General features: G+C 36.4%; 1 protein-coding gene across 2 annotated transcripts in view; it reads right to left on the reverse strand.

The window, feature by feature from the left end:
* The window catches only part of Cdh8 (cadherin 8), a 333,641-nt gene that overhangs the window by 151,947 nt on the left and 156,124 nt on the right, over positions 1–25,570 (reverse strand). For both annotated transcript variants that reach the window (XM_076838247.2, XM_076838246.2), the window contains exons 4-5: positions 7,413–7,580; positions 3,603–3,790 (exon numbers count right to left, since the gene is read on the reverse strand). In XM_076838247.2, the coding sequence (XP_076694362.1) occupies positions 3,603–3,790; positions 7,413–7,580 (356 nt within the window). The remainder of the gene's footprint in view (positions 1–3,602; positions 3,791–7,412; positions 7,581–25,570) is intronic.

Consider the following 25,570-nt stretch of genomic DNA (forward strand, 5'->3'; position numbering starts at 1 on the left):
TATTGATATCTGTTTATTATACAAGCTCAGTGAATCTAATCTCCCATTGTTTTGTTTTGTTTTGCTCATTTCACTTGGAATTCACAAAATATTCACAGTCATGAATTCTGCCATCAAAATTTCACTTCAGAGTCATAATAAAATTTTACTAGTGATAGCATGACCTGCATACTAATCAGCCAGTTAATCAGGCCTCTGCTGGTAGGAGATAAGGCAGCATGGAATACAATCTCTATCTGGGAAGAATATTTTATCATTTCTGCAACAGTGTGTGAAATGTAAAGAACTAGAAATAATCATTGTTTAGTCCAAGGAGACATTTTAAAGCATAATTTAGCACGAATCCCAACAAAGAGTGTTTTCTTATTTTATTTCCAAAGTATTGCTACTTTATTGATTATATAATTAAAATGAGGTTTATTATTTTTTAGGGCCTTGGCAAAGGTCTTTACTGTTAAGTGCTGTGCTACCGAGCAGGTGAGCATATAAAGAAAAATGTAGGCAGATTCAAAACCTAGCTGTGTTTATATTTAGAAGAAGGAAAGTGAGTGCAGTATAAATAGAACTTGGTCTGAGTATGCACTCACCAACCACTTAAAAACAACTTGCAGTTGCTTCATTGTACCTTTACTGAAAATATTTCTGACATATTAACACTTCATTCCTTATCAGGGCAAGAGACTCTTGTCATTGGCCTAGGTTAATAGAGTGAGGTAAGAGAAGATAGACCCTTTAAATACACCAGAGACCCATCTGCATCAGAACCCTTATAGCCCAATTCTTGGCAACTTATAATACTCCAGATTTCAAGAATGCAAGACTGTCAAGATTCAAGGAGATAGTTACGTCTGCATTACAATTTCTTATAAGAAACAGAACTTTAAATCTGCAATGCAGATTTTTAAAAAATAAGAAGCTGGAACACAAACTACCATCAGTGAAGTCTTTCAGAACTCTTATGCAAGCTTAAATATATAGTCTTACTTAAAATTTTTGTGTTGATTTTTATATTTGAATTCAGATCTAATGAGACTTAGCTTCCCCCCACCAATATTTTCCGGTAAACAATGCAAACACTCACTTCCCTGTTGATTCTGAAATTACTAGGCACAAGTATACACCTATGAATAAATGATTCACTATCGGCATAATCACAGTCTGTCAATCACCCCTACTGTAACAATTTTACAATTTCAAGGTCTTTGCAAACAATGTTCAATATAAAGGATTCTATCATTAATTTCTTAATTTTATTTTTTAATTGACAAATAATAATTCTATATGTTTATGGGATACTGTTTGATGTTTTCATCTATGTTTATGTTATGGAAAAGTTCAATCAAGCTAATTAACATATCTATCAGATCACTAATTGTTTCAGATTTTGGGGGGGTGAGGAGAATAATAAAAATTTGTTCTCGCAATTTTGAAATACACAATGCATTATCATTAACTGTGGCCACATGTTGTACTATAGGTCATTAAAAAAATTATTTATCCAGTCTTAGCTGAGAGGTTGGACTCTTTGTTTAGCATCTTCCATTTTCCATCCCTCCTATTCTCCCAAATCTCAGCCAATGGTAAGTCTCTAGGCCTTCTCCTCAGGATTTTCCAGAGAATTTTTGCAATCACTCATAGAGGGGGATTAATGACTGTTGTTGCCTGAAAGGAAAAAAAGTGGGAACCCCTGTACCTTGCTTGTTGCCTGATACACTTCAGTAATAAGTACAGATCAGAAGGCTTCCATGCAAGGAGGGTCTCACTTTTAGCTCATATAACAACAATGTACCTCAATATATTCTACTGTTAAGTGCTGTGCTATGAAGCAGGTGAGCATATAAAGAAATATGTGGGCAGATTCAAAATCTAGCTGTGTCTCACCTTTAGCTCATATAACAACAATGTACCTAAATATATTCTACTGTCATCAGACAAATAAGATGGCCCATGAATTGAAGGCCCATGAATTATTCTCTAAAGTAAAATACATGTGTCAGTGTACAAAATACATGCTTCCAAGTTTATGAATAACAGTGGACAAAAACATAAAACAGCTAATGTTTCAGTTTATGAAAAGCACCTTATGGCAACAAAGGACAGCAGTTAAGAATAACAATAAAAATTACATTAGGAATTGCTAGCCAAAGACAATGTGGCTCTGGGTCATTTAGTAATTGACTTAAGTGTCGTTATACTGCACTCCATTTCAAATATGAGTTTTTAAACATTTTGCAACTCTTGAGTTCTAAACCCAAGCTAGGATCCTGATCTGAAGACAGTATTGCTCAAAAGAAAGTGAAAAAAAAAAAATGCAACCATTTTTTTCTCAAATTGATTTTTAACATTATATTTAAACAAAAATGTAAACAGAAGATTTCATATTTCTATGGTTAATAACTCTTCAATGGAAAATTTTAAGAGCAGGACCTCTGGGAATAATGGATCTTTATGTAACATCAGAAAATCACATAGTGAATCGTATCAATGGCATGGTGATCAAGACAGAGGAAGAAATTATTGGCTCCTAAGAGTGTAATCTCCCATGTACTTCTTATTTATCTATTCAAAAATAGCATGACCTATTTCATGACAAAGGTTATGTAGAATGATTTCCAACAAAGTTATGATGAGGATAAGAGTATTTTTTCCCTTGCAAGGCTTTGTGTGCATAAAATAATAAGCTATGTTTTACACATTCCTTATGAACTTTTTTATTATAAGAAATAAAAATGGAAAAATGAACAGAATTTTTCATATCTACCGTGAGCCATGGGTTGATGGCAAAAGCAGTCTCACATTGTCAAAGTCTACATTCAGAGACACTTTTTAAATTTTTTTCCTAATAGTAGCCCTACACCCAGAAGTAAGGCTAAACCGAGTTTTATTTCATTTCCCATAATGACTGGGCTGTTAACCCATAGTTTAGAGCAGCTAGTGGTAGCAGGGTTGGTCTTCTAATCAGAGCTCCAGAGCTGGCTAGGATATCTGAAGCTGAATGTTCAGCCTGTCTTTGAGTTTTTCCTGAAAGTTCAGCTTTCAATAAAGACTTGGGGGAAATGTCAATATATCTTGGAAGATATTTGAGAAAGCAGCAGTACAGAAATAGGAGAGTTATACAGGGAAAGACTAAAAGCTATTGAACTTGTCACCATTGTGGGGCAACTGAGACTTACTTCTACTGAGAGTACTCGTAGCAGACATTAAGCAGTATGCCTCAGAATACTAACTGTCCATCAACTTTTGTTCCCAATTGGTTGAGAGTTCCCTTCTGGGCATTGACTTTCTTTAATAGCTGGAGTGCCCTGTACAAAGACAGAGTTAGCTTTCCCTAAGCTCTTGTGGCTTAGGGAAAGTCACTGAGGAATAGACAAGGAGAGAAATATCAGGTAAGATGGGAGGTCAGCACCATCATGGTAGCTGTTTACCTGAGCTTCAGCTGAAATGTGAAGTGGGCCCAATGGATTAGAGGTGCTAAAAGGATCCTAATAGTCACCGTCTTTTACAAGGAAAAGCCAAATACCTACCAGCTCTAAGAATCTGTCAGTCCAAGCTCAAGTTGGTGGATGGTATTTTAAAGATGAGCAAAACCTTCCTTAGCTTACCTTTCTTAGTCGTATAATGCCATCCTGGGCCTGGGCGTCAGAGGTGATTTCAAAGAGTGCTGTTCCATCTCCGTCAATGATGTCATAAGAGGACTGTGCATTTTCACCAACATCCTGGTCATTGGCCTTGACCCTTCCTATTGCAGTGCCAAGAACCACATCTTCTGGTACTGAGAAGTGATACAGACCTTAGAAAAGAGTAGAAGCACTGAGTGCTGCACCAATGCTAGCTATGTACCTATTCATTTAGCAGATATGTGTTAAGTGCTTCCTTGGTTTTGAACAATGGAAAAGATGAGAATATCCCCATTGCCTTGTGAAACATGCAGTCTTTTAAATAAAGAGAGACAAATATTTCCCAGAGCAGTGAACTCTTTTTTCAAGATTCTTCTGAGATTTGGGGTTTGTTCAACCATGTTTATCAGGTATATATTTGGAACAACTATATCAGAATATTAGTGAGTCTATGTGAATGTACCTTCCAATTTACTGTATAATCACACTGACTGCCTGTGGACATATTCATTGTTGCCCAACATAACATATTAAGCTAATTTCAGCTCAGAAAGATGCGATATGTAACATACTGAAAGTCACTTTTGAACTTACTTTTATATTTACAGACTTGTAGACCGTTTTTGATAAAATCCAATTACTAAACTTCTGCTGTGCCCTGCAGCAAGCTGTTCAGACACAAGAAACACTCCTCCTGTTACTAATGTCCTCATTGCTCTGAAGACAAAAATGCTACCTTCAAAACTCCCTAGGCAAAATACAATTACAGTGTATTTTCATTCTCCTATGGGGACAGTAAAACATGTCTAATTAGTGACATTTGTCCTATTTTTATTCAAATGGCTTTCATTGTGATGTTGTTGTCACTCACTTTCCTTGGTATCCTGTAAACTGGTGGTGCTCCAAACACAATCCCTGGCCATTACCACTTTAGATCACACCTGCCCTACATCTAACTGCCAGCTCCTGCATTTCTTTGCCTGAGGGATTCCTCTGGCTTTCATATTTCATTTGGCCCATTGCATGTCAGACTGGAACTTTCAGAGCGCTAATTCCCCTGCAGAAGCAGCCCTCCAGGACTCACAGGAGGTAGTATATAAAATCCTAGGACATTCTATTCCCCCTTTTCTTTTATTTCTTTCTAATAGGCCAGATTTTTCTGCATGAGATAAAGTTCCACTCACCCACCATGGTAGCTGGTTAGATTGTGCACCTACTTTGACTCTTTATCCTTCTCTCTCTCACTTTCCCTCACTGGAGTTTAATGAAACCATCTATAAGTTCAGTTACTTTTAACCAAATGGTTGTCTTGGTGAATGTTTCTGGAGAAGTAAAACTCAGACAACCAGGACATTTTAGACAACCACACCAAGGGAGAAATAGACATTCAATGAACTATAAACCTAAAAGGAAAAATTAAATCTGGAGAACATCACATAGTTCTAGCTTGAATTCCATCATGGAATCCCTTAGATAAACCAAGGCTCATTTTGCCCAACATTACAAGATTGATTTAGTTGCTGAGTAAAGTTTCATCAAGCACTAATACCCTTTCTGTTAATGATGAAATAAAAATATTTCTTAGAATCATGAAGTTATGGGGCTGAGGAAGAAAAAAAAAATTCCAAATGGTTTTACCATAGGTAGGCACTGAAAATCATCATGTGGAACATGAATCTCCCAATTTGGTCATAATTGTTGTAATGATTCTATAGCTTTCAAACTTTATATTCCAGGTAAGCTTGCAGATGATCCCTTTAGGTATGCTTATTAAGTAAATAAGCCAGCCAGGGGCCTCACCTTGCTGCCAGACCTACACCAGGGAGCCTTGTGAAACCAAGCAAATGGAACATTCCTTTATCCATTGCTATTCTTCTCATTCTCATCATCTCTATCAGTGTGATCATAGTTAATAGTTATTGCCGCTAAGAAAGGGACTGCTTTTGAAACTCATCTGCCACTGTTGAATTGAGATAATCATTTTCTGAGAAAGAAGAATTGCACATTATAGCATTAACTGTAATGGCAACTGAATAAGGAATAAAAGACTGGGGAAAGGCAAGGAGAAATGGTGCTCTCCACTTCAATAATTTTGTTTAAAAGGTTGCATTATTGTCTAATTTATGAATGGCAAGATGTAAAAGTTCTAACATTCTTAATGAAAATGCATCTCTATTCTCTCTGACTTGGAATTCCTTCAGGTAAATTCTCAAAGGTATGTTGAATATGCCATTTTCAAGCTCGATCCCTATGTCCTGTCTCTTCTCTCTTTTCTTTTCAAAGAACAATTGTCCTGTGATGTTTCCTATCCCAGTAAAAAGCACCAGTGGACATCTAATCTCTAATATCACAAATATGATAACCATTTTTTTTATCTGAAAAAGGCGATCAATCCTTAGACTATTCCCATTATTAACTCTGAAGTATTAACCACACCTATACTTAATTCTATCACTTCCACTGCTATAACCCTTGCTTGCCAGGGCTATTCAATTTACATGAATGTTTGTAAATATCCCTTTCACTGGGTGCAGTGTGGAGAAAGACATTGGAAGAAGGCCAGATTTTTTTTTTCCTGATTTTCCTAGAGATAAACTATAACTCTACCTCCATTTTAAATCTTCTAATGGATTTTCAGTGATGTTAGAATAAAGTTTGTGGTACTTAAAATGGCCTATAAATCCAAGTTCAGCTAATTCCTGCCTATGCTAATTGTCTAGCTCCCTTTGCCACATTCTCCACCTGGCACTTCTATGCTCCAACTACTGTGAAATCTTTTCTGTTCCCATACAAGGTCATACACTCACCTTACCCTCAGATGTTCAGTGCAACATTATTCACAGTCGCCAAGACATGGAAACAAATTAAGTGTCCACTGGTGGAAGACTGGTTTAAAAAGCTGTGGTGCTTATATACAATAGAATAGTATCCAACTTTAAAAAAGGATATCTTGCCATGGTAACATGGTTGAGCCTAGAGGACATTAAGTCCAATAGGCCAGGCAGAAAAGGAAATATACTGTCTAATCTCACTTATATGTGGAATCTTAAAAAAAAAATAAAAATAAAAATCTTTTAACTACAATGTCCATTATCTCTCCCCTGATTTCATATGTTCTAGCTGGTTTCATCTTGTTCCAACTAAACCTATCCATTCTTCATATTTCAATTTGGGAGTCCTTGTGTCAGAAAGGCTTTGCTGACTCATTCCTCTATGTCACATTACTTGGATAAATGCTCAAAAAAAAAAAAAAAGTGTTTCAGTAGAGTACAAGATACTTGGAAAATAATGATTGTCTCCCCAATTCACTGAGGTGGCTGACTATGGTGTTACTGGGGTTGCACAGGCAAAGGACAGCCTTAACTCGAAGAGTGGAGAGAGTCATGGGCATTGTCCCTCCCAGATGCCACACATGCAAGTGTGGCAGCAAGTTTACAGTGTGTTGGCCTCCCCCAGCACAGACACTGGGCATTTGGTTTCTTTTATTCAGTACCAGAAATAATAATTGATCCATATCTTAGCGGTATTTTCATCCTTATCTCAATCTCATTCTAATTCTCAGTTACATACTACATACTTGATATTTGGAAATTTCCCCAGTGTTTTTTTAATTCTGTGAAATGGGGCAAAATATGGTACATGGGATAGTTGTTAAGTGCGGAGGGGTATTTTTTTCATACTCTATAAATTAAGTACTCAATGTTTGCAATGAGTTTTTGGAATGTCACTGAAAATTATAATACAAATTCAAGTGAAAATACCATACTTATATTCTCGTGCAGGAAATCCACTTACTCTGTGCAAATTTTGGAGGATTGTCATTAACATCAGTAAGGGTTACTGTGAGCGTTGTGGTCCCGGACAGGCCACCAGAGTGTCCACCCATATCTTTGGCTTGGATAACAACCAGGTACTCCTCCTTGGCTTCTCTGTCCATGTTGGGAAGAGCAGTTTTTATAATAGCTGGGGGAGAAAAATGGGAGAATGACTTTCAGGCAGAGTTCATTCACCAATGTAGGCAACAAACACAAACACACTTGTGCTTATATCATGCACCCACTAAGATATTTTCCATTTCTGTTGACATTTAACTGGTCTCTATCTGTGATAGCAACACTGAGAAAGATTTTAGTCAGAAATATCTCTAGATAACTTGAGAAAGCACATACAAAGAACTTGTGAAAATATACATTAGAAAGGAAACTGCCTAACAAATGAAATTATAAATCATAACAGAGCCTCTTTCCACCCAGGAAAACCCTGGAAGTGAAAGAATCCTATAATTTATCATAGACCCCCAATTCCCCTACAAGATGAGTGAATAGACAAATAGCTTAAAGGTTCTATGGTCAAAGATAAATTATTCTGAAGCTACAAATACACTAGAAAGATGAAAGAAAGAAAAGCATTACTAGAATCAACTCAGATGCATAAAACACCAATCAGAACTAATCTACTCAAGTTTCTAAATGTTAAGGTACTGTTGAATTACATTTATGTTTTAATGGCTTAAGTTGCCTCTTCTACTATAAAGTTAAAATGTTGAAAAATATAGGAAGCTATAGAAAACAGAAAATGCAAGTAAAACAAAATCACCAAGATACGATAAAATTGTCCATGCTAAAATCTTAAAGAGTTTTTTTTTTTTTTTTCAGGCTTCCCGTGGGTCTGTTTCACTAGTTATTTAATATTCAGGTTAAAGATTTTGAATTTGATTATATAATCCTGAAGTTATTTTGAATACCTTTATTTAGCTCTCTCCCAACCACTACACCTTTTTTCATTGAAAATATTGCTGACATTCTGTTATGCATAATCACAAAGCCAGTAAGTATATATACAACACAAATGTGCATATGTGCATAGAAATATTTAACCTCAAATGTGAGCATGATCAGACATCTTCCTGAAGCTGTTTATTCCTAACGATGGATGTTTTTGAGAAACTTGCATGCCAGTATATAGTAGTGCACATCAGTACTTCTTAACAGCTGCACAATTTTTCATTATATGAATATGCTACAAGTAACTCAAGCATTTCCCCATTCCCACATTAATGGATATTTCACTTTTCCCATTTTGGAAACCTATAAGATATATTATCATGCTACTATAGTTTTCTATTTTCTACATTCTAACTTAACTTTGGGCCATAAGGTGCCAATCCCTGTTATTAACCGTCCATGATAAAAAATATTATGACTAGCCCAGAATATTTCTATCAAATAAATGTATATTACATCTCTGGCTCAAGTGAAAGAAAGCTATCAAAATTAAAGATAGTCCCTTCCACTTACACTAGTCCCAGGACACCATAAATGTTCAATTCAAATTGAAGATAAGGCACTTTCTTGGCAAATTCTGAAGTCGCAACACTATCTGTGTATGTGTGCATGTGTGTGTGTGTGTGTGTGCCTGCGTGCACTTTGGACATGTATGCTCTAATTAAATTATTAGTTTGTAAGAGGTTTTTATGGAGATCAAGTCCCTGAATCCATCTGAGCAGCAAGCGAGGTGCAAGAATGGTCAGGGAAATCTAATCCCTCCAATCCCTGAGCAGGCTCTAGGAAGAGCTGTGAGTTCTTATTGCTTTATTAGACCTTGGTGCCACTTTTTTATCGGGGTTCACCTTTCAGACAGCACTCAGTTTGATACCCCTGTTTATTTGGAAACATTTACAGTTATATAATGATACCTTTTAATATAATTATTTGTTTCAGGATTTGATCATATCATAATACAATTAAGAGATGGTACCTATATGGTCAAAAACAAAACAAAAATAGTGAAAATAGAAATACAGCAACATTTCAGACTTAAGGGACTGTAAGGTTTTTTTGAACGGAAAATAAACAAGAAAAAAACCCCACAATGACAACAAAAACTCATCATTAATATGCTGAGACACAAAGGTAACTATTCTGCTGTGGGTATGTATTTTCTTAACCCAGGTTATACTGATTATGGACCCAATTTTTTACTCCTTAACATACTTTTCATGAATGGTGATAAAGTTTACATAGTACTATATTCTAAAGTCATCACAAACTGAAGCCATACATTGGACATTGGAAATGGACATGGGACTTCTAAAAATTATAGGAAAATCATATAATTGTCCAAGGAAGGTAGCAATATTTTTCAATAAAATTAAGAGGTTCAGGTGCATCCATAAGGCCTCTCAGGTTATTTGAGTAGAAGAATGCCTGCAACTTCTCAGAGTCAGAGAAGATTAAGATATATTTTTCTCACCATTTGTTTATATAGATATAGATATATAAACAGATAGATAGATAGCTACAAAGGCTAAAAAAACAGTTCATTGGTGATGTTTTTCAGATACCTGGGGTTGAAATAGTTTTTTGGCTCAGTTCAAAAGAGCACACCTCAGTTAGTGTTAATGAGTTCTATCAGAATGGGAGTGAGATATTACAGTGGAGGGTCCTGCTTATCAAATAGGAGAAGAAATGCTTCATGAGTCTCTGCCAGGTATAGAATTCCTTTGTGCTCTCCATCCTTGAGATGCACAGTTGCATGCCACCCAAGTTTCATCTGTGTTAACAAATTTGAATCCCCTTATGAAGGTTCCCATTTAACTGAAGTTAAGCAAACACGGTTTCTTATTCTCACACTTAGTAGCTTTGTGACCATGCAAAAAATTTAGGAGACCCATCAGGACTCACTACTGCAGCCTGTCTAATGATGATAATAGCCAGATTTTCATGGTAGGCATTCTAAAATTATGTAAGTAAATTCCATCAAAGTTCTTGACAGATAGTAGTAACCCAAACATGGTATTTCCTTCCCCCTTTTCCTTTTCCTATCAAAATTATTAATATTTATCTAGACGATGTTTGCTGTATACTCCAGTTTTTCTTCCGTATCCACCATCCTTCCTCTCTACTTACTCATCATGAAAGGGTAAGCTTAAAAAATTGCTTTAAGAAAATCTTCTACTTTCTAAATCTCTTTGGGGTTACAACAGTCCTAGAATATCCTAGGAGATTAAGACTGAAGGAGGGAAAAGTTCCAGACCCTTCAAAAACATTTCTCCCATGCTTGGCCACTCTAGACATTATTTGACTATATTGTTATAGGTTTCTCATTTTCTTGCTCCTTACTTCCTAAGAGTGATGATGTTGCCTCTGTTGTAGGCTTTGGGATGCGTCTTTGACAGTCTTTACTAACCAGGTCATGCCTTTGTCATCAGTCCTTTGTTAAATTCTCTTTAATCAAGCCATTTCAGGAAGGGCCTTAAAAGACACGTTTAGGACACTGGTGCTTTATCCAAATATCAAGCGTGTTGACAACATGGCGGCCCTCAGTACAAAATCCTTTGATGTCACAATGTCTTGGTGGTGCAGAGGCTAACCCTTGAGAAGCAGGGCTGGTATGTGTTTCCTTACTGGTACAATGGGAATAATGCTTACAAAGTTAAATGAGTTGCTCATAATGACCCAGCTAGGATGCTGTACATCTAGGATTTTGCCTAGCTCTTCCTTGCTACAACATTGGAGTAGGTTTCTGATAGCAAAGGTAAGCAGGAAGCTTCTGTGGGCATTCTTTAGCACATGCAGGACACTTAATTGGCCTCAGTTCAAACTGTGTAATGAACAGCATGAGCCCGCTGTCTCTGGCCTCAACCCTACAACTAGCAGTAACTCATTACAAAATCTACGACAGAATTTCTGGAACTTTTCTTTGTTTTTCAGCTACCTTGACTATGAAGACAGAATAGGAAAAAACATAAGTACACTTGATCTTTCTTTTTTTTTTTTTTTTTGTGTGTGTGTGTGTGTTGGGTCTTAACTAAGCACATTCATTGACATTTTTAGTCCTATTTAAAAGGCAGATCATTTCACCTTCTAGATATTACAAAACATTGATAACCTCATAAAACAGAAGATTAAATTTGCATTAAAACTCTATTTCTTCTCCTCTGCTTTGGTTCCCATGTTAGTAGCTTTAAGCTGTTTATGGACAAGAGGGAGAACTTCCCTGTTGTTAAAATCATTGTTGATATTTAAACTGCCTAACACAGAGCAGAAAATATGGTAATTAGGACAGACTGTGTTTCCTCTTGGATTTAAGAAGTCCAAAATTTTGACCTATGAATACTAAAAAGTGACTTAAATCTTCAATTAAAGGGCATTTCTTATCCATTTCTGACTTTGATTTTTAAGCAGGCAGATAGGAAATTCGTATTGCTTCTTTGCCAAATAAACAACTTAAAAACACCTTTTGAACATTCTAGTTTTAATAAATTTCCATTGCCCAAGACCTGGAAAACATTCCTCTTTTTCATGGTGGTGGGCAAGCAGCAGTAGAGTTCGTGGCCCTCTGTATGCTGACAGTCACACACTTTCAATGTCAGGCAACATGTTCATGAGCTTACGTGTGGTATGTCCATTATATCAACATGACAATAAAGTAGGGCTTTCAGCTTTTTAACAAGCTTATGATGAATGTTCCTCCTCCCCTGGGACAATTAGCAAAATTCCCTGATGTACATATTTGATAAGTAACCTAAATAACATGATAAATAACATGGCAGCCCGCAGTGCAAAACACTTTGATGTCACAATGTCACAATAACTTCATATCATAATATACAAAAGCAACTCAGATCTTCTTTTAAGCCATGGAAATTCAACTTTGAGTTGATACAATTAATTTCATCTTATTATACCTTCCTTTTTTAAATTTTATAAATTTCCAATTCAGCATTGGTTCTAGGGTTGAGATTTAGACTTTCTCATAACTTAGCATTGGCTAAGTCACAGAACTTCCCCGGGACACGCTTTTTTCTTGAAAATGAAGGACCCAAACATTTTGCAATTTTGAAAAGGGTGAAGCACAACTGGATCCGAGTTGGCCTTGCTAGATTCTTTGCAGTATTAAGTGCATAGTAAATTTGAAAGAGGGAACAAAATATCAATACTTCAGAGAGTTTCCCTGGGATGCCATCTGGAAAAATCTAATCTAATCTAACAATTAATGAGAATTCTTCATTTTCACATTTTCACATAAATATAATTCAACAAAGATTTGATCCCGGCTCTGGGGAGTAGAGGTAGACAGGTAAGGACTTGGAGGAAGGAGGATTACAAGGTAAAAATCTTGCTCTGAAGCCTTCATTTACTACCTTGCTGTGAATAGATCAGTGTGCTCAATTCTCCAGTATTTAAAAGACAGAAGTTTATCTTCCCTTTATTCAGCCCATTGGAGAATTCCCTGGTGCAAAAGTTTAAGAATATAAACCCTAGACTGGCCTAAGTTCTTCCTGATGCTGAACAGCTCTTCCTTGTTCTCATCATCCAGGGAACACTTTTGATTAGAATACAGTTTCAGTCATCTCGAAAATTTAAAACTTTTATGTTTTCCCCCCTTCTCATTGTCTTTGGTGCTATCATTTGAGAAGCATTTTGTATCCGTCACGAAGACTTCTTTTTATAATTTCTGTGATATCACCAGATTGAGAGGCTTCACGAGAAAGGCAAGGAGATGCTGATTAACTCTTTTGTCATTTTGAAGGCTGATTACTGTAATTCACTCGTCGCGGGTCTCCCAGATTGTGCTGTTCAAAATTGCAGTTGATATAAAATGCTGTGCTAGACTCCTCTTTTGAGTAAGTCTTGTTGAGCACATTATCCCAGTTATGAAACCACTAGCTTTGTTATCCCCAGAAACCCTTGCTAATTCAGTGTGCAATTGTTATCTTACTATCCATGACAAAAGGGTCTTTCACTTATGAGGTTAAGTGATTAGGAATTCAAAAAGATGAGTTCTTTGGGAGTTCCTATACTGCACCCATACTTTCTGCTGGCTCTGTGATGTGTTCCACATGCTACCAGTTAGGAAGTGCAAAAGACACTCAACCAGAGATTCATCAGCATGTGCCCACCATCCCACTAAACAGCTTCACAGAAACGGCAAACCTGCACAGGTGTGTCACGCAGGAAGAAAGTGCATGCTTAGACAAACACATCAGAAAACGAATCAACCTCCACATTGCTAAAAACTGCATCCACCTTTCTTTGTGACTACTAGCTTATAAATTAGACAGGTAGACCAGGGAGATAAATGATAGATAGATAGATGATAGAAAGATAGATAGATAATTACATAAAGATAAAATGCCCTATTTTTGGAGAAACGATGTCTTATTTAGATGTCCCTGTGTGTTCCCTTGTTTTGCCTCTGTGGATGCAACCAATTCTGTATCAAAAATATTTTAAGAAATAATTGAGTCTCTAATGAACATGTAGATATTTTTTTCTTGTCAATGTTCCCTAAACAATACAGTATGAGAAATATTTGCATACTATTTGCATTATGTTGGGATTTATAAATAATCTAGAGTTGATTTAATGTATATGAGAACATGTGCATAGGTTATATGCAAAGGCCATGCCATTCTATATAAGGGACTTGAGCTTGTGTAGATTTTGGGATCTGTGAGGAGTTTGAGAACCAATCTCCTATGGGATAGTGAGAAATACTTTACACACCTGGTGTCTATATAAATTATAACATTATTAGGAATACAATTGCTCCAATGAATCAGGAGCCAAAACCTCATTTATATATTTTGACTCAATATTTTTAAAACTAAGAACTTACTCTAAGGGAATTATATATTTTTTTCTTTCTCCTGGGTCTTCAAATTTTAGATTTAATTATTACTATCTTTTTCTGTGCTAGAGATTGAACCCAGGACATTGGATATGGTAGGTAAGCACTCTACCATGGAGTCCCATTTCTAGCCCTTTTTATTTTTATTTTTTATTTTTGACAAGGTCTTGCTCATTTGCTGAGGCTGGCCTTGAACTTGCAATCCTCCTGCCTCACCATTCTGAGTCGCAGGGATCCTAGACATGTGCCACCATGCCCAGCTGAAATTTTAGATTCTGATGTTTATTTTTTCATCTGTTATTATTTTTAAGTTATTATGTTAAAAATATAATTTAAATATTAATAAAGAAGTATGATGTTAGTGGTTAAGTCTAGCGAGATCAAAGGTATGCAGTATTAAACAAGCATTAAAGATATGTTATAAAGATTCTTTAGCTACATAAAAATGTTCACATTATAATAGTTTTTTAATTATCTTTAGAGATAATCTATGTCATGTTGATTCTGTTGTGTGCATGTAAATTTTGAAAGGAAATAAACACAAATGTAGCTTGATATATTTTTGAGGAGGCACTGGAGTTCCCCTGCCCCCACATTTCCTAGTGCTGTCTTAGAGGAAGCACAAATCTGTATGTGTTAGAGAAGAGATTCTGGAATTAGAGGAGAAGTTATTTAAGTATGAGTATTATCAATCATGTGATCATGGGCATATCACCAAACTCTATAGGCTCACCAATCTCATATATAAAATTTTATAAATTGCCAAACAGAGTCTAAGGTAGGTGTTATAAAATGATAAAAGGCAAATGTTTTACTTTATACATTATGTACATACTATGCATATATATATATATATATATATATATATATATATATATACATACATACATACACACACACACTTTACATTTGTGCTTATAATTATATGCATAAGCATACACATAGATGTGAATTCACACATAGTTTTGTACTTTCATTTCTTAATTGGTGCATTATAGTTCATGTTAAAGTGGGATTCATTGGGATATGTTCATACATGCACATGACAAAGTTTGGTTAACTTCATTGCCATTTCTCATCTCTCCTCCCTCTCCCTATTTCCCTTACCTCTACTCCATTGTTCTCCCTTTTTTTTCCATGGGATTCCCTCACCCACCTTTTAAAATGTCTTGTTTCCCTGGAGCTTCTGAATATAAGAGAGAATATTTAATATTTGATGGGTTCTATGGTTGGCTTGTTTTACTCAGCATGATATTTTCTAGTTTCGTCAATTTAACTGAAAAATGACATAATTTCATTCTTTTTGACCAAGTAAAACCCCATTGTGTGTGTGTGTGTGTGTGTGTGTGTGTGTATCACATTTTCTTTATCCAGTTGTTTATAGAGGGACAACAAGACTGATTCCACAACTTGGGTATTTGAAACACTGATATGTATTTATAAATAGAGTATGTTGACTTCAGTTCTTGTAGATAAATACCTAGGAGTGGGATAGCTAGGTCATATATTATTTCCAGTCTACTATTTTAAGGAATCTCCATACAGCTTTCCAAAGAGGATACGATAATTTGAAGTTCTGCCAACAACAGATGAGTATACCTTTGCTACATGTCCAAGCCAGCATTTATTATTATTTATTCTTGATGTTTGTCATTCTAACTGAAGCAAGATGAAATCTCAGTCTCGTTTGATTTGCATTTCCCTGATTGCTAAGGATGCTGGATATTTTTTTTTTCATGCATTTGTTGGTCATTTGCATTTTTCTGTTTAGTTCATTTGACCATCTATTCATTTTTATGGTGTTAAGTTTTTTGAGTTTTATATGTTCTGGATATTAATCTGTTGGAAGAAGAGCTGACAAGGATTTTCTCCCATTCTTAGGCTCTCATCATGTTTGTAATTATTTCCTTTGCTGTGCAGAAGCTTTTTAATTTGATGACATCCCACTTATTGATTCTTGGTTTTAATTTTTGAGCTTTAGGTGTCTCATTAAGGAAGTCAGTTCCTGAGCCAATATGTTAAAGTGTTGACCCTGTGGTTTCTTCTAGCAGTTTCAGTGTTTTTGATCTAATTCCTAGGTCTTTGATCCTCTCTGAGTTGATTTTTGCCAGGTGAGAGATAGGGATCTAGTTTAATTTTTATACAAAAGGATCTCCAGTTTTCGCAACACCAATTGTTAAAAATGCTGTCTTGTCTCCAATGTGTGTTTCTGGTAGCTTTCCCAAAGATCAGGTGATTGTCTCTGTGTGGATTCATCTCTATTTCTTCTATTCTATTACACTGATTTTTATGTCTGTTTTGATGCTATTACCATGCTGTTTTTGTTACTATTGCTCTGTCATATCATTTGAGATTGAATATTGTGATACCAGTAGCATCCTTCTCATTGCTCAGCATTGCTTTTACTATTCTGGGTCATTTATTCTTCCATATAAATGTTAAAAAAATTTTTTCTAGCTCTATGAAGAATGTCATTGACATTTTTATGGGGATCCCAGTGAATATGTTTATTGTTTTTGGTAATATGGCCACTTTGACACTATTAATACTGTTTACTTAGGATTGTGCATAGATACATATGTGCATAAGTACACATATGTGCAACTTCGCATGCTTTTGTACTTAAATTTTGTAAATATACACACATACATACATATGAAAAGTAAAATTTAGGTATTTTTCTAAGTATATGCTCTTTTAAAAATTGAAATCAAATATATTATAAGAGATGAGCATCCCTTGCCATCTCCAAAAAGGTAATACCTCTAGTGGTTATCAGGGAACAAATAGGTATGTCTTCTGCATTGAAATATGATTTATTCCAAACATCTTTTGCTACCTCTCTCTGCACAGCACATGCCTTCATCTCCAAGCACTGTCCTTTCTTTCAACTTTCCACATTCTTTGGTGCCTCTACAATTTTATGTGGTAATACAGCCTACATTACTCTTTCTGTGTACCTGTACTTTCCTCCTAAAATTTCATTTTTCCTATCTGACCAGCTCTGATATTCAGCCAGGAAGTCTTGCCACAGAGAGCTAGTTACCCTCTTCATTTTGATCTACACATCTTTTCTAAAAACCTCCTTAAAACATTTCATTTTATGTTTCTTCTCCTTTTCACCAACTCTCCTACTATTTCAACCAAAGCTGATAGTAAATTGTTGTTTACAGAAATAACATCTTATTCACCCTTGTATGTTCAGGCTCTAACAAAACCTCTGACACACACTACATGTTTTATCTGGGTTTTTCTTTCTTTCTTTTTTTTTTTTTAATCACTGCGACCAAAAGACCCGACAAGAACAATGTAGACAAGAAAAAGTTTATTTGGCTCATGGTCAGTCCGTGGTCAGCCTGCTCCATTGCTCTGGGCCCAGAGTGAGGCAGATCAACAAGGCAGAAGTGTGGGAGAGGAATGGAGCTCAAAATATGTCAACAGGAAGCAGAGAAAGCTGTGCTCAGAGGGACAAACTATGAGCCTCAAAGGCACACCTTCAGTGACTGACTGACTGCCTCTAGGCACTTCCTACCTGTCTACAGTTGCCACCCAGTTAATCCATTTTAGTGGACCAGCACAAAGATTAGGTTAATTTTCTAATAATCTAATAATTTCACCTCTGAACATTTTTCCATTGTCTCACACATGAGTTTTATGGGGATACCTCATATCTAAACCATCACAGCAATTATCCTACATTATGTAGGAAGAATGAAAATAATACAAACAGAAGAGAGAAATTAGGAGGGAATAAAAAAGAAAGAAGACAGAGCAGTTAAAAAAAATTGGTGTTTGAAGCATTTTAAGCTGCTTTGAGGACTCAGTTTTTAAGTATGAAATAACTTGATAAATATTAATATTTTTTTCTGTCTCTGAGAGCCAGAGATACTTAGATAGTATTACAAGGTCACAGAGTCACACAATGGAAGAGGGGATATCATGATTTGATCCCCAGGTCTACTGCCCTCAAGGATGTAGGGTTGTTCCATTCCATAACAACCTGAGACTCACATCCTGAGGTTATAAGTTGGCTAGAGAAACTCAGTGCAAGACTCCAGTGAATGCCAGGGAGGAGAGTGTGTTTTGTAGACTAACCCACAGGGTTCCATTGTTTCTCTAGATATTTTACCCATTTCATAATTTACAGGTGAGTTATTAATTAAATATGTCAGTATAAATTCCAGGTTAAGGGCTCTAATATTTCACATATCCTCAGGAGTTCCTTGAAAAAGGGGTAGCACTGATGGGCTATGCATCCTAGCAATATTTCATGTACTTCATTACTTGTGGATGAATTCTTGAAAAATCAATTACCTTGATATATATGCTTCACTGATGAATGATGCTCTATTCTTGTTATTTTTGAAGTCCCAGGGTTATTTATTTCTCTAGGTAAATGTATAGTTATGACATCCAAATCCCTCTACACTAGGTGATAGGAAAGCTTAAGTCCTTTTCCAGAGTTTGAAAATGTATTATCACAAGGAGATTAGGGTTTGGATCATGGTCTAGCAGTGAAAAGGGTCTTGGAGAAAATGCCATAGATTGTGGCAGAAGGAGGATTCAAATCTGTCTCTAAAATTGTGCTTATGAAATATTAACAAAATAATATACACTTTTGCTAAAAAAAATCTCCACAGAATGCTTAGTAAGTTGCTTGTCCAACAATCTCCTTCTATGCTATCACAGCATCTTGATGAGTCTGATAGATGACTTTTTTCATATAGGTTTTGTCCATTAACCTCTATGTGGCCTGCATCATTGGTATTTGAACATTTTTCTGCTAGAGGATAGCAAACTTGAAAGGTTTAAATCATACCACTGAGGATCATTCAAAGTGTAAAAATTGCTTCCTTACACATAGATTTTTCTACTTCATAAAGAGGTATGTCCTTATACTAAAAGAAAAAAAAAATTGTTGTTAATTATCACACTGTGTAGATCACAGACATGTCTGTATCCAAATCCATATGGAATAACATATGAAATCTTGCAAATGAATTAACAATCATTCTCCATCTCTTTACTTTTACATACAAAGTACATCATGGCTTTAGCATATGGCTTTTTCCTGTCGTCACTCTTGGATTCCCCTGTTTGATAATTCTGCACAGTAGCCAGTGTTTCCAGTATCAACACATGGCTAGCCAATAACTGATGCAACTTAAATTGCCAATTTTGAGTTACATTGAAATACTTGTAATTATTCCTATTTAGAATTAAGGTGAAATTTCTTTTCCCCTAAATGAAAACACTCCCAGGGACTCCTCAATCAAGTAGAATTATTTTTGCGAAGAACATGATGGCACTATTCTTTCCTGAAGCCATAATTCCAATAACTAATTATACGTGTAAGAATGGATGGTTCAAAAAAGCAAAGTGAAAGTTGCTATGAAATTGGATGCTTTCTCTTAGCAATTCACAGCCTAAGCAGATAAGAACAGGAGGGTTGTCGATGAGATAAAGCATGTGCTCTGGATTCGCCTGCTAAGAAGTGGAGCCAAAATTGAAAACTGAGTCTAAATAAAGTTCGGTGGTTATTTTCAACTCTTAAAATTTTGTTTCATCTATAAATTGTAAATAGAAACACCCACCTGAGATTACATGAAATAGTCCCTAACATAGTACTATTTACACTAACAGACTATAAAACATCCTCAAAACAAATTTTCAAATCGGTTTTGTCTCCATTCATTAAAATGGTCCTCATATTTCTCATGCTTCAGAGGAACTTGCTGGCCCTAGATATCAATCAGACATGCCATGTTATATTGATCATAGCCTGCCAATACACATAAGTAGGACATGGTTTTTAAGAGCCCGGATTCCATACCACACATTGGATTTGATTTCTTGCTTTTTCACTTCCAGGTGCTATTAAGTCACATGGGAAATTTTCTTAACATCTCTGAGGGCCTGATTTCTCTTCTGTTACATGAAGATAGTTTTTGCCCTATAGATTTTTTAAGATGATCATTAACAAAGGTTATGAGGGTGAAATATCTAATAATTTAAATAACAATAATTAGCCTATCAGTACTGTGACAATGACAAGACTCCTAAGGCCACATGTAGTAGATAAGGCTGTAGCAATAAAGGCTAACAATTGCTTCCACTGCCTTAAAACAGGGCAGAGGGCACAGTTTCTTCAACTACTTCCTGGAAGGCAGAGTCTTCCTTTCATTGTGGCAGCTGCCACAATGGGCACCAGGTATGCAGATGACTCACCAAGTTCCCTTTGGTAAGAATCAGGAACCAGACTGAGCTAATGAGAAATGTTCTGTGGCTACCCACTACTCTGCTGTTTCTACTGGCTTTTCCCTTGTCAGCCAAAGAGGTTTATAAAACATTGATACACACAAAAGTGAAAGGTGTTCAGGTACTGAGAGGAGTCGCATGCAAGAGCCACTTCAAATTCTAACAACTTGATTCTTTTACAGTAATTCAAGGAATCTGTATATTCATGACTAACCCAGGATAATGTCCTCACACTCCTTTTGTTCTCTATGGTCCAATTTCCTCCCCCACCCTTTTGTTCCATTCTACAAATTCTGTTTTTAAAATCCTCCTACATTCTTCTTTGGGGTGCAGGATCTCTTTCTTTCCAGCACTGTGACTTCCCTCCTTTCCTTCACATTATCTCTCAAAATAGAATTTACCTCCTCCTCCTCCTCCTCCTCCTCCTCCTCCCATCAAATCTCCTCTCAGACAGTGCTGCTACTTGAGTCGCACTTCCTCAGACTGGTGTCTGCAAGACATGTCACCAGCTTATTGGCACAGCTCTCTTGTTTATAATCACCATTCCCACATTCCCAGTTATTTTACTTTTTTATTTATCTTTTTTTTTTATTTTCTGAAAAAATATTTGTACTCGTGTTCTCCATACCTTTATGTCTCTCCATAACCCTCCAGAACTAATAGGGTCCATGGCACAAAAATTTAAAGAAAAGAAAAGAAAAGATCTGAAATCTGCTTTATACATTTTAAAAAAGGGAATAATCTGTATGTAAATCATGGACAATATCTGTCATTCCACAAGTATTTATCAAACACTTATGAAGCCAGGCTCCATCCTTATGGATTATCTGGACTGCAACCTTGACATTTTTAGAATAGAGTGCGAGTTACTCAGTATAAAAACTTTGAGATGATACATGGATTCTACAAGAGTCAGTAATTATCAGTGATGCTCGTGTACATAAAGCACATTTTTATTATGATTAGCCCAGACCTTTTGTGGATGTTGTGATCCAAGTTATGATTATGCCCTGTGACAGAGAGGCAAGCTTAGGGGGATGGATCTCTGCTTTCCTTCAGGACTGAAATAATTAGGCCAGTATAAACAAGAGAGGCCCAGTCTGACCTCCCTAGAAGGCAAGCCAGAGGCAAAACCAGTTAGAATGGAAAGTGAAGGAGATGTTCTAGTTAATAGAGTTGCCATACAGAGCCTTAGGAAGAGCAGGTTTTTATAGATAACATTGTTCCCCTTATGACAGTTATCAAACTTCCTCAGAGCATGGCTTCTTCAAATGCATTGGATGTCTTATGCTTTTTGTTCTTTGTATTAAATTTTAAATACTACAATAAATATGTACATTTTAACGTTGTCTCTGGATTTTTAAAATATATATGATTTTCCCTTGCTTTTGGCATCCTGATTTTTATCAGCCTTTTCTCACTCTCCATTCCCTCCTTCTTTTGCTATTGTGCTTACACTCCTTTGAATGCCTTTGTCACAACAAATCTAAATGAAGACACGTGTTTTGGGAATACATATTTGGTATGTGAACATATGAGCGAATGAAGTTCAGTCAGTCTCTAAATGTCTGTGTCCTTCAACTCAATTCAGCAGATATTCACTAACTACCTCCTACTTGTCGTGTATAGGGCATGGCTAGGGGCTCTGATACCCACAGCACTGATATCCACAGTAGGTAGGAGACAGGTTCCTTCCCACTCTGAGCTGTGTACCATAATGACAAAGTCTCAGGTTTATATATTTAGGCTTTTTGGTTTTGTCCTCAGAATATAAAGACTGTGCTGGGTGCAGTGGTGGACACCTGTATTCATAGAGGCTTGGGAAGCTGAGGTAAGAGTATTGTGAATTCAAAGCCAGCCTCAGTAACTTAGCAAGGCCCTAAGCAACTCACCGAGACCCTGTCTCTAAAATGGGTTGGGGATGTGGCTCAGTGTTGAAGCACCCCATGGTTCAATCCCTCATATTCCAGCCCCCCCCCCAAAAAAAAAGAAGATAAAGAATGCAAACCACTGATGATTTCTGAGAAATTTTCAGTCACCACTTGGCTCATGATCTTTTATATAATGTAATGCCAAATAAAATACCATCAAAGACTTAACATCCATATGTGCAGATGAGTGTAAAACATATGAGGAAAGTCATGTGATACAGAGAAAGCAAGCATGGATTGAGATCAAGGCACAAATGTGTCTCCAAATGACATTTCTTCTTTGGGTGATGTTACATAAATCACTTAACCTGCTATCAGGATTTCACTAACTTGTTACATGAAGAACACTAACATTTTTGTCTTTAAGATCATTAAGGGATTGAATCAGGGAAATGGGTATGAGGTTGCCGGAAATATATATATATATATATTTCATACGTCTTTGAGGCACAACATAACAAATTACTCAGTCACACTGCTGGTAAGTGATATTGGAATCCAGAGTTTTCCAACTCCAAATCCAAGAGCACTCTCACTGAGCAATAGTGCTTCCTTATCCATCCTTACTTAAAATGTGCATTTCCTGAGAGCTCACAGAGCACATCAAAATACATTGTGCCATAGATAGAGGCCAATTGCACTGATGATTACCAAGATCTTTAACTGGTTTTATTTTTCTTTCTCTTTTGCTAGAAATTATTGCCAAATGTTGCCCCAAAGGGATCCAAAAACAAGGGGAAGCCATTGATTGTTTCTGAACCTATCAATCATTCTTCCCATAGCTGCTTGTTTGATCATTTGATGTTCTCAAAGTGTGAAATTAGTTTTGTTATTGTTTTATATATTTAGAGGAAAATAAAATTCCATAAGCCTCCTGGTCTTTATGTATGCAAATGATATGACAAAGACATTCTAGGGGTTCATTTCTAGTACAGGTGAGCTTTAATATCCAAAGAAAAAACTATGGAAGAGAATCAGGAAACTGATAAATAAATCAATCTTTGTTTTTTTCTTTGTGATTTTTCATACTGTGCTAACCTTGTCAGAAGACTCCAAACTTAGCTTTAATTTTTTAGACACCCACAGCAGGGCAAGAGAAGTGAAGTTACCTTCCACCCCCTTAGTTCTTCATCATTGTATAAGATTGGATAATGTCATTCAAAGTGATGGTCTTTGAGAGTGTATCTCCAAGGAGATAAGTTCTGCACTAAGGGTTCAAGGTGCAAAGATAAATAGGGCACAGGTGTCTGGTTCAAACAATGAAGAAAACACACCAATACAAATTCAAGAGCTGCTGAGAAGCAAATTAATGCTTTCCTATTTGGAACATAGCTATCATGTTGTGCATCCTATCTTATAACATTCATCAGGCCAAATTTTCTTTCTTCAGGTTCTTTCGTGTATATGTTTGAATCTACTTTGACTTCTCCACTCTGTTGAAATTTGGTCTCTGAGGCTTTAAACATCCTTTTTACTATAAAACTACCTTGCTCAAAAGCTTCCCACTCCAAAATATATGACTAACACCTTGCTTGCTATCCTGAGCATTTTGATAAATACCACCCTACCAAATATAAGGTATTTCCGTCATTCCATGTCATAAAAGGGTAGTCCTAAAGTAAGAATCTCAGCACCTAAAGTACCCCAGATGCACATCATAGACAGTGTGACCATGAGCAAGTTACTTTATCTCTCTAATCCTCTCTTCATTTGTACAACTTGCCCTATAATATTTTTCCTCCAATGTCAAATTACTAGTGAGGCTTCCCTGAACAGACTTTGCAAAATAACAACCACTCTCTGTTGACACTTCTATTCTCTCTCACCCAACCATCAAAGCCTCTGACTATATGCATTCCACTAGGAGCAAAGACACACCCACACACAAAAAAAAAAAAAAAAAAAAAAACAAACAAAAAAAACCAAAAAAACAAAAAAACAAATTGACTTTTCTTCTGCATTGAAGCTGACTCAGCCTCTAGAACAGTACTTTGTAAGGAATAGTCTCTCGGTGAATTTTAATATGTTCAGTGGCTCAAAGCTTTCATAAATATATTTTTCTTCTATGAACTTACAAGAAATTAGTATGGTTTGGCTGTTTGTCCCTTCCAAAACTTGTGTTGACATTTAATTGCCACTGCAACATTATTAAGAGGGCAACTTTTAAGAGATGATTTGGCTATAATAACTTTGTCCCCATGAATGGATTAATGCTGTTAATGCAGGAGTAGGTTTCTTTTAAAGTGACAAATTCAACCCCTCATTTGTCTCTTGCTTTTGTCCGTCTTTGCCCTTCTGGTAATGGTGCCTTAATATGCAGTGTTAAGACCCTTGACTGATGCCAGTGCCTTGATCTTGGACTTCCCAGCCTCTTGAACTGTGAGAAAATAAATTTCTGTTCATTATAAATTAGCTAGTCTGTAGTATTCTGTTACAGCAGCACAAAATGAATTCAGGCAGAAACTCCACATAAACACTCACAAGTAATGCTATCTGCAGACGTCTTCCAAAGATGCATGAAGGATTAGAGCTGACTTTTTGTACCTCTTCACCTTTGAGATGGAAAACTCTGGCCCCAGAATGCTCAAGAGTCCAACCCGGCACTGCCCTATTTAACAGGGAGCTATGTGGTGTCATTAATTTAAGCCTGTGAAACATTCTGAATACCTTAGGATCAAATTACTGTTGTGCTTATTCTTACTCTTATATAAATATTTGCACATGTGAAAATTCAGCACCTTGACATTTATTGAAATGGTTGCATTGAAAAATGAGGCAAATTGACTCAGAGATAGGTGTTGGCAGTCAGTGTGGGAAAGACAGCTCTTTGTCAACGCGACAACCACACTGGTGCAGCAAATATGCAGAAACAGGATCTACTGGGGGTGGGCAGGGTGAGGCATGGCTCAGAAATGCCACTTCCTGCTCTGCTTCTCCTGCATCCGAACACCAGATACAAGCCCTCTGGTCCTGTACTCAAGGATGCTCCATCAACAAAATAAGGGTGGTTTTTATTTTGTGTATTAAACAGGATCAAAACTTGCTTTCCATCCAAATTATTTTCAAACCAGTGGTCTATGTTATCAATAATTTTCAGTTCCAATGTGGCCCAGGGTTGGGGATATGGCT

This window comes from Callospermophilus lateralis, chromosome 18 (assembly GCF_048772815.1).
Source record: "Callospermophilus lateralis isolate mCalLat2 chromosome 18, mCalLat2.hap1, whole genome shotgun sequence".
NCBI classification, from domain to species: Eukaryota; Metazoa; Chordata; class Mammalia; order Rodentia; family Sciuridae; genus Callospermophilus; species Callospermophilus lateralis.